The sequence below is a fragment of the Amblyraja radiata genome, chromosome 12, assembly GCF_010909765.2.
Source record: "Amblyraja radiata isolate CabotCenter1 chromosome 12, sAmbRad1.1.pri, whole genome shotgun sequence".
Taxonomy (NCBI): domain Eukaryota; kingdom Metazoa; phylum Chordata; class Chondrichthyes; order Rajiformes; family Rajidae; genus Amblyraja; species Amblyraja radiata.
This window is the reverse complement of record NC_045967.1, coordinates 56,555,910-56,565,846: the sequence shown is the minus strand read 5'-3', so window position 1 is coordinate 56,565,846 and position 9,937 is coordinate 56,555,910. Positions and strand designations below refer to the sequence as shown.

At 45.7% G+C, this 9,937-nt stretch overlaps 1 protein-coding gene across 1 annotated transcript in view; it reads left to right on the top strand.

The window, feature by feature from the left end:
• Positions 1 to 3,638: 3,638 nt before the first annotated feature.
• LOC116979245 (sodium- and chloride-dependent neutral and basic amino acid transporter B(0+)-like) overlaps positions 3,639 to 9,937 on the top strand; it is a 46,603-nt gene continuing 40,304 nt past the window's right edge. Inside the window, exons 1-2 of the mRNA XM_033030845.1 lie at positions 3,639 to 3,842; positions 4,046 to 4,199. Coding sequence (XP_032886736.1) covers positions 3,771 to 3,842; positions 4,046 to 4,199 — 226 coding nt within the window. The 5' untranslated portion in view covers positions 3,639 to 3,770. The remainder of the gene's footprint in view (positions 3,843 to 4,045; positions 4,200 to 9,937) is intronic.

The following is a 9,937-nucleotide window of genomic DNA, read 5'->3' as shown; positions in this document are numbered from 1 at the left end:
AAGAAAGATAAAAGTTGCTGAAACCTGTCAAGGCCAAGTACAGCATCTCCAATGTACAAGAACAGACGAGGCTGCAAAGAGTAGGTTTCCATCACAGGCATCGCCCTCCTCCGCATCATCAAAAGCATCTACCGGTGCACAAATAGAGCCTCAGCCATATAGAGCCTCAACATTACATCCCTGTTTTTGTTTACAAGTCCTCTTGAAATAAATGCTAGCATTGAGTTTGCTTTCTTTACTACCGTTCGACTTGCAGCTTAACTTTTTGGGAATCCTGCACCAGCACTCCCAAGTTCCTTTGCACCTACGATTTCTGGAGCCTCATCCCCTTTAGAAAATAGTTTATGCCTTTATTCCTAATACTAAAATGAATGACTTCACACTTTGCTACACTATATTCCATCTGACACTTCTCTGCCCACACAACCAACCTGTCCAAGTCCTTCTACAGAGTCCCTGCTTTCTCTACACTACCTGCCCCTCCACCTATTTTTGTATCATCCACAAACCTGGCCACAAAGCCTTCAATCCCCTCGTCCAAATCATTCATATACGATGTGATATAATATATTGCAGCCTCAGCACTAACAATTGCGGAACTACACCAGTCACTGGCAGCCAACCAGAAAAATCCCCCTTTATTGCCACTCTTTATCTTCTGCCAACCAGCAAACATGCTAGTATCTGCCCTTTGATACCGTAGGCTCTCTTCTTCCTAAGCAGCCTAATGTGTGGCACCTTATCAAAGGCTTTTGGAAAATTTAATTAAACAACATCTACTGACTCTCCTTTGTAAGTCCTGCTATTTACTTCTTCAAAGAATTCCAGCAAATTTGTCGAGCAAGACCTCTCCTTCACAAAGCCATGCTGACTTTGGCCTATTTTATCATGAACCTCTCAGTACTCTCCGTAACCTCATCCTTTATAATGGACTCTAAAATCTTACCAACCATCAAAGTCAGACTAACCGGCCTGTAGTTCCCACTATTCTGCTTTGCTCCCTTTTTGTGCAACGGGGTAGTATTGGCAATGTACCAATCATCTGGGACCATTCCTGACTCCAGTGATTGCTGAAATATCACTTTCAATGTCTCCACAATCCCTAAAGCCACCTCTTTCAGAACCCTAGGGTGCAGTCCATCCGGCCCAGGTGACTTATCCACCTTCAGCCTTTTCAGCTTCCCAAGCACCTTCTCCCTAGTAATAGCCACTCCACTAACCGCTACGCCCTGACTCTTTTGAATTTCAGGCACGTTGCTGGTGTCTTCCACTGTGAAGACGATGCAAAAAATGTTATTCAACTCCTCTGGCCGTTTCTTTATTCCCCATTATCATTTCTCCTGCATCATTCTCCAGCGGTCCGAAGTCCAATCTTGTCCCTTTCTTGCTCTTTATAAAACAGAAGAAACTCTTGCTATCCTCTTTTATATTACCTTCGTATTTCTTCTTTTCTCTCCATATTGCCTTTTTAGTTACCCTCTGTTGTTCATTAAATGCTTTCTGGCTTCCCACAAATCATCGCTCTGTTATACGCCTTCTCTTTTATTTTTATACTGTCCTTGACATCCCTTTTCAGCCACAGTCACCTGTTTCTCCCTCTAGAATCTTGCTTCCTCTTTGGAATGAAAAGACCCTGCATCTTTCAGATTATACTCAGAAATTCCTGCCATTGCTGTTCCATCTTCATCCCTGCCAGTCCCTTTCCAGTCAACGTTGGCCAACTGCTCCCTCACTCCTCTGTAGTCCCCTTAGCCCAGCTGCAATACCGACACATCCCATATTACCTTCTCCCTCTCCAATTGCAGATTAAAATTTATCAATTTGTGGTCGCTACCTCCTAATAGTTCCTTTACCTTGAGCTCCCTTATCAAATACGGTTCATTACATAACACTAAATCCAAAATTAAGTATCCAGAGTGTTCCGTGTAGACTGCAGATGTAAGTTCAGTGGATGGCCCTTAAATACTACAGTTGCAATAAATGAAATACGACAAAATATGTGACATGAAGAATAATGAGCTACATCGTCCAATTACTGGGCTACCAATACAATGGCAGTCAGGGTGGTGCAGCGGTAGAGTGGCTGACTTACAGCAAATGCAGCGCCGGAAACCCGGGTTCGATCCCGACTAGGGCTGTCTGTACGGAGTGTGTACGTTCTCCCCGTGACCTGCGTGGGTTTTCTCCAAGATCTTCGGTTTCCTCCCACATTCCAAAGACATACAGTTTGTAGGTTAATTGGTTTGGTAAATGTAAATATTGTCCCTAGTGGGTGTAGGATAGTGGTAATGTGTGGAGATCGCTGGTCGGCGCGGGCCGAAGGGCCTGTTTCCGTGCTGTATCTCTAAACTGTTGCTGCCTTACAGCACCAGAAATCTGGGTTTGATCCTGACTGTGGGTGCTGTCTGTGCCGAGCTTGTACGTTCTCCCTGTGATCTCCGTTGGTTTTCCTCCGGGTGTTTTCTTCCACACTCCAAAGCTTGGAGGTTAATTGGCTTTGGTAAAATTGTAAATTGTCCCTGGTATATGTAGGATAGTGTTAATGTCAGGGAATTGCTAATCGGTGCAGATTTGTTGGGCCAAAGGTCTGTTTCCGTGCTGTATCGCTATACTAAAATTACTATATTAATGATATAATTTTTTTTTTAAACTATCACATGATGAAGAATTTCTTTCTGGAATCAGGGAAATTCTAACTTTCTGAAATTACAGGTTTTTACAAGTTTACAAACACTAGAATATTGATGAAAGATGGTACATTTATACGTACTTTTACAGGACTAACTATTAATCTCATTATGATTCTATAAATGTGTTTTTGAGATTTAAATATGTAATTTAAACAGTAAAGAAAAACATAAAATTTCTTTCAGATCTGTTATGTAGTTCAAACTTTTCATTAAGCAAATAAGCTTGTGGTCAGCCTGATTGTAAATACTTTTGATAGCCCCCTGTCCATGATTTTTCCTTAACCATAAATAGGTTTATGGTTAATCTCTGCACATCTTAAGAAATTCCTTATTACTAGCTTATCATCTGTAAACCTTACAAATAGCATTTTTGGATGCAGTTTTAGGACAATTATCTCTAAAATCTCTATTGTTAATATACACATCATATATACTTTGAAAACACCATAATCATAACAGCTGCAGTTGAACTGGAATCAGTAAATGTTGGATTTTATACCTCTTGGAGGTAAATTAAGTGTTTTCAGAATACCTGGAAGAAAGCCAAATACTCAAACTGTAATTCAAAACTGTAAAATGAGCTCAGGAGCATTTAAGTTTCGGCCATTATAAAGAATTATCCCACTTTTAAGCAAGAACATTCAGAGTTCAGTTTTCACTGTATTCTAAACTGATGTAGATACATTTGATACCTTGTACATTAATATTCCAGATAATTATCACATGTTGGTGTCCAATTAGCTACAAATTTCATCCCACCTTACACAGAATAATTCACTTTACCACAAAGTGTTCTGAAACAAATGCAAATGACCAACAATGAAAGAATGTTGGTCTGGCAGATCAAACTACTAATGTTAGAAATACTCTGGGAGCTTGGATGTCATCATGACCTGAGTAAATAGAGCTACACCCCTTTTAAACTGCATAAAAGAGATTGGGTTTATGACTGTCGAAGAGTTTTTACTGAGGCGGAGGGAACAGAGTCCAGGATCAGGGAAACAAAAACAATTTTTGATAAAGGTGTGCTGGTGTTTTTAATCCAATCTCTCAGCAAGTGGAACATTCACAGTCCCAACAATGGGCAAGGAGGAATTAACTTTACCTGGCTTCTCGCAAAACACTATCCAAACACCTATTCCGGAGAACACTGTAAGTATTTTATCAAAATGTGGCAGTAAACTCACATGTGCTGTTGATTTGATTGTTGTGAATTGCAGCGGTTTACTCGTGTGTTTAAGGTCAAAGCTGAAATAAGGGAAAATAAACAGCAGCTTACTTTTGCATACTGTGTTTAGATTCTACTTCTTATGTGAGTCTAACGTCAGGTTCCGCCATTTCCTTTGTTTGTCCAGGCAGCCACTGATGACAATGTCCCCGATGGCGATGAGAATTTGGAACGAGGCAACTGGTCTTCGAAGACTGAGTACTTACTCTCAATGATCGGCTATGCTGTGGGTCTGGGCAATGTCTGGCGATTCCCTTATCTGGCATACAAAAATGGAGGAGGTACTGTACAAAATCCAATGTGCAAGGGTGGAAAATAAGTAAATGATGTTTATTGATTTGTAAATAATATTAAATTCAATGAACCAGTGATCCAGCAATGGGTAAAGAGTCCGTGCTGAGCATTATTGAGATAACAAAGGATTGAATGATTACATTTAAAATTTCATTTTAGGTATTGGAATCATTTTCTTATGCAGATGGTAAAATGGAAATTTATATTGAAAATTTTCTAACAGCTCCTTCCAGAGGCAAACCACAACCTCTAGCAATATTAGTGAAGATTCTCCCAAATGATTGACACGGATCACAACCCCATTTAGAGGGTTTTGATTCTAACTAAAATTAATAAATATCAAATACAATCTATTTAAAGCCAAAGTGATCAACTTTGATGTGTGTGTAGAAATTATTATTTAGTTCTAAAACTATATATTACAAAAACTCTCATCTTGTTTGTTTGTATATATTCGTGTGCATGCGGGTGTTCCCGAAACTCTGCTAAAACGGTACACGATAGCGCTACAATTTTCGTCCCACCTGCCTCATCATTGTCCTGTGATTAAATGAAACAAGGTCCGAGCGCCAAAGCCTCTCCCCTCCACATGGGGTCCATTGATTGGCTCCGACATCCCGTTTTGACACAAAGCTGGGTGGCAGTGTGAACTGTGAGGAGGATGCTCTGAGAATGCAGGGTGACTTGGACAGGTTGGGGGACTGGGCAGATGCATGGCAGATGAAGTTTAATGTGGATAAATGTGACGTTATCCACTTTGGTAGCAAAAACAGGAAGGCAGATTACTATCTAAATGGCGTCAAGTTGGGAAAAGGGGAAGTACAACGGGATCTGGGTCCTTGTTCATCAGTCTATGAAAGTAAGCATGCAGGTACAGTAGGTGAAAAAAGTGAATGGCATGTTGGCCTTTATAACAAGAAGAATCGAAGATAGGAGCAAAGAGGTCCATCTGTAGTTGTACAGAGCCCTAGTGAGACCACACCTGGAGTATTGTGTGCAGTTTTGTTCCCCTAATTTGAGGAAGGACACTCTTGCTATTGAGGGAGTGCAGCATAGGTTTACAAGGTTAATTCCCGGGATGGCGGGAACTGTCATATGCTGAGAGAATGGAGCGGCTGGATTTGTACACTCTGGAGTTTAGAAGGATGAGAGGGTATCTTATTGAAACATATAAGATTGTTAAGGGTTTGGACACGCTAGAGGCAGGAAACATGTTCCCGATGTTGGGGGAAGTCCAGAACCAGGGGTCACAGTTTAAGAATGAGGGGTAAGCCATTTAGAACGGAGACGAGGAAACACTTTTTCTCACAGAGCTTTCAAGAGGGAGCTAGATAGGGCTCTTAAAAATAGCGGAGTCAGGGGATATGGGGGAGAAGGTAGGAATGGGGTACTGATTGTGGATGATCAGCTATGATCACATTGCATGGCGGTGCTGGCTCGAAGGGCCGAATGCCTACTGCACCTATTGTCTATTGTCTATTGACGCCCGAAGAGGGGAGGGAGACGTGAGGGAGGGGAAAGAGGAAAGAATAGGGGAGGGTGAAAAGGAGGGGGTGGGGTGCTGGTGGATGAGGGGGAATGGAGGAGGATAGGGGTAGGAAGAGGGATGGCAAGGTAATGGAGGAGGGGAGGGGGAAGAGCGAGGAGGGTGGGGGTGAGGGGAGGAAGCAGAGGAGAGTTGGTGGAGGGTGCGGAGAGGGAGGATAATAGCGGAGGGGAATAGGGGACTGATGAGGGAGAGTGAGGCATTCACATTGATCTTATATTTTACAAGGTATTGCCATTTTAAACTTTAAAAACGTCAGCTGCGCCTGCGCAGTTGGGGCTATGGGTGAGTGGTGGAATATTGCGTTGGGTAAAGGGGTCCAACGGGTCCCACTTGGTATAGTATCTTTAAAACATTATTGTTATGATACAAGAACATATATATTAAGGGCCTGTCCCACTGCGGCGACCTAATTCGCGTGTTTAGAAGATTTGCCCACGACTCATAGTCAAGGCATGGTCGACACGAGGTCCAAGGAGGTCTTTGTAACTCTGCTTCATGCTCGAGAGTAGTCCCCGCATATTCGAGGCCTCAGCTTGGTCGCGCCGTTTTTTTTCAACATGGAAAACAGGTCGCCATGGAAAAAAATCAATAGTTTTTTACTCATGTTAGTCAAGGTAGGTCGTAATGCTATCGTAGGTAGTCAAAGGCATCGAAGGTAGTCGAAGGTAAAGCTCGTTGAGAAAAAAAAGGTAAATAAACTGACCGGTGATGTTAAATGCCAGCTAAACTTATTAAAAAGTTGTCTGGCTTCTTAAGTGTTTCCACTCCTTCCTCTCCCCCCCCCCCCCCCTTCTCTCCCCCCCCCCCCCCCCTTCTCTCCCCCCCCCCCCCCCTTCTCCCCCCCCCCCCCCCCCCCCTCTCCCCCCCCTTCTCCCCCCCCCCTCTCTCTCCCCCCCTTCTCTCCCCCTTCTCTCTCTCCCCCTTCTCTCCCCCCCCTTCTCTCCCCCCCTTCTCTCCCCCCTTCTCTCCCCCCCTCTCCCCCCCCCCCCCTTCTCCCCCCCCCTCCCCCCCCCCCCCCTCCCTTTCCCCCCCCCCCTTCTCTCCCCCCCCCTTCTCCCTCCCCCCCTCCCTTCTCTCCCCCCCTTCTCTCCCCCCCCTTCTTCTCCCCCTCCCTTCTCTCTCCCTCCTCCCCTACCCTTCTCTCCTCTCCCCCCTTCTCTCCCCCCGCGTTCCTCTCTCTTCCTTCTCCCCCCCTTCTCTCTCCCCCTTCTCTCTCTCCCCTTCTCTCTCCCCCTCCCTCTCCCCCCCCCCTTCTCGTTCTCCCCTTCTCCCCCCCCCTTTCTCTCCCCCCCTCTTCTCTCCCCCCTTCTCTCCCCCCCTTCTCCTCCCTTCCTCCCCTTCTCTTTCCCCCCTCTTCTCCCCTCCCCTCCCCCCTTCCTTCTCTCTCCCCTCCCCCCCTTCTCTCTCTCCCCCCCTTCTCTCTCCCCCTTCTCTCTCTCCTCTCCCCCTTCTGCTGTCTCCTCTCCCCCTTCTCTTCTCCCCCCTTCTCTCCTTCCTCCTCCTCCCTTCTCCCCCCCCCTCTTCCTCTCCCCCCCTCCTTCTCCCTCCCTCTCTCCTTCTTGCCCTTTTCCCCTCTCTCCTTCTCCCCCCTCTTTCCTTCTCCCCCCCTCTTTCCTTCTCCCCCCCTCTCTCCTTCTCCCCCCCTCCTTCGTCTCCCCCCCTTTCTCCCTCTTCTCCCCCCCTCTCTTCCCCCCCTCTTCTCCCCCCCTCCTTCTCCCCCCCCCTCTCCTCTCTCCCCCCCTCCTTCTCCCTTCTCCCCCCCCACTCCTTCTTCCCCCCCCCCTCCTTCTCCCCCACTCCTTCTCCTCCCCCTCCCTCCTTCTCCACCCTCCCCCCCTCCACCCTCTCTGCGCTCTCTAAAGACTTACTGTAACTGTGCCAGCCACTTTTACCTTCCTGTTCATCGCGCGGGTGTGAATTTCAGACAGCGCTCCTCCGCTTTCCCTGGCCCCCGCCTTTGCGATGTGTTTGTGTGTGCAGACGGTCGATCCAGCTCGCGGTTTCATTGCTGACGGTCAATCCAGCTCGAGGTTTTTCAGGCGAGTGCCCTCGAGTTTGAAGGTTGAAGACAGTCGTTGAACATGCTGCAGGCAGCTGTTAGCGGCATTCAAGAGGTTTGTAGGTAGAGTCATGGGTCAAGATGCCCCATCTACACCTGCCTGTGTTTGGCCCACACCCCTCTAAACCCTTCCAATCCATGACCCTATCCAAATGTCTTTAAAATGTCATTACATACCTGCCTCAAATACCTCCCCTGGTAGCTCATTCCACATATCACCATACTCTGTGTCAAAAGTTGCTCCTCAGGTTCCGATTAAATCTTTCCTCTCTCACCTTAAGCCTATGTCCTCTGGTTCTTGATTCCCTTACTCTGGATAAAAACTCTGCATTTATGCGATTTACAGTATTCCCATCTTGATTTTATACACCTCTACAATATTACCCTTCGGTCCTGCGCTCCGATAAATAAAGTCTCAACATGCCCACCTCTCCCTATAGTTCAGGCCCTCGAGTCCTAGCAACATCCTCGTGAATCATCTCTGCACTTTTTCCACCTTAACAATATCCATCCTATAGCAGGGTGACAAAACCAAACACAATACTACAAATATGGCACACCAACGTCTTGTACAACTGACATAACATCCCAACATCTACGTGTTTAAGAAGGAACTGCAGATGCTGGAAAATCAAAGGTACACAAAAATGCTGGAGAAACTCAGCGGGTGCAGGAGCATCTATGGAGCGAAGAAAATAGGCAACGTTTCGGGCCGAAACGTCTGAAGAAGGGTTTCGGACCGAAACGTTGCCTATTTCCTTCGCATAGATGTTGCTGCACCCGCTGAGTTTCTCCAGCATTTTTGTGTACCATCCCAACATCTACACTCCATACCCTGACAGATGAAGGCAAAATGTACCAAAAGCTTTCCTGACCACCCTACCAACATATGACACCCATTTTCAGTGAATTATGTATCTGTACCAAGAGACCAAGCATATGATCGGCGACCGCTTCGCCCAACACCCCCCGCTCAATCCATACTAACCAACCTGATCTCCCGGTTGCCCAGCACTTCAACTCCCCCTCCCATTCTGATCTGACCTTTCTGTCCTGGGCCTCCTCCATTGCCAGTGAGGTCCAGCGTAAATTGGTGGAACACACACCTCATATTTCGCTTGGGTAGTTTACACCCACAGCGGTAGAAATCGACTTCTCTAATTTCAGGTAGTCCTTGCTTTCTCCCTCCCTCCTTCCCCCCCCCTTCCCAGCTCTCCCACATAGCCTACTGTCTCCGCCTCTTCCTTTTCTTTTTCCCGACATCAGTCTGAAAAAGGGTCTTGACCCGAAACATCACCTACTCCTTTTCTCCATAGTGCTGATTTCTCCAGCATTTTTTGTCTACTATCTGTATTCCTAGATCCCTCTGCTCTACAACACTCCACAGGGCACTGCCATTCACTGTGATCATACCGCTCTGGTTTGAGTATACCAAAGTAATCAATAGAGATTAGTTATTTCTTGAAAACAGTAATTGTCTTGAGAATTAATCTGATATTCAGGCCTTGGAAATCAGAGAAATTCAACTTATGTTGTTGATGACACAATGTACCATATTTTACTTCAGACAGAACTTATGCCCGTTTTCACTCATCCATCGCTGTAATTAGTTTTAAATATTGACATTTCCCAAATATGTGGTACATGCAGTAACAATGGCACAGTTACTCCAATGTTTGAATCAGATTTAAACCCCACCTTTTGGATTCAGATTACAGGATGTCTGTATGATTACTAAAGAAACATTCACTTAAAAACTCACTGATCCACATTCCTTTGGATCAAGTGTCCACATCCAAGAAGCTTTTTGCACTAAATTTGTTGAAGAAATGAGAATGATGGAAGATTCCTCTAAATTACAATGAAACCTTTACTTCCTCAGAACACTGAGGAAGGCCCATCTGTCTGCTAAACTGCTGAGTCTTTCTACCGCTGTTCGGTAGAAAGCATACTGACTTACTGCATAACTGCCTGGTTGGGAACTGTTCAGCAGCTGTGACAGAGCAGCTCTCCAGAGGGTGATAAAAACTGCCCAGGGTATCATTGGATTCCCCCCTGCCCCCTTTGGAGGACATTTACCACTCCTGATGCCGCAGCAGGACCTGTAAAATCGTGAA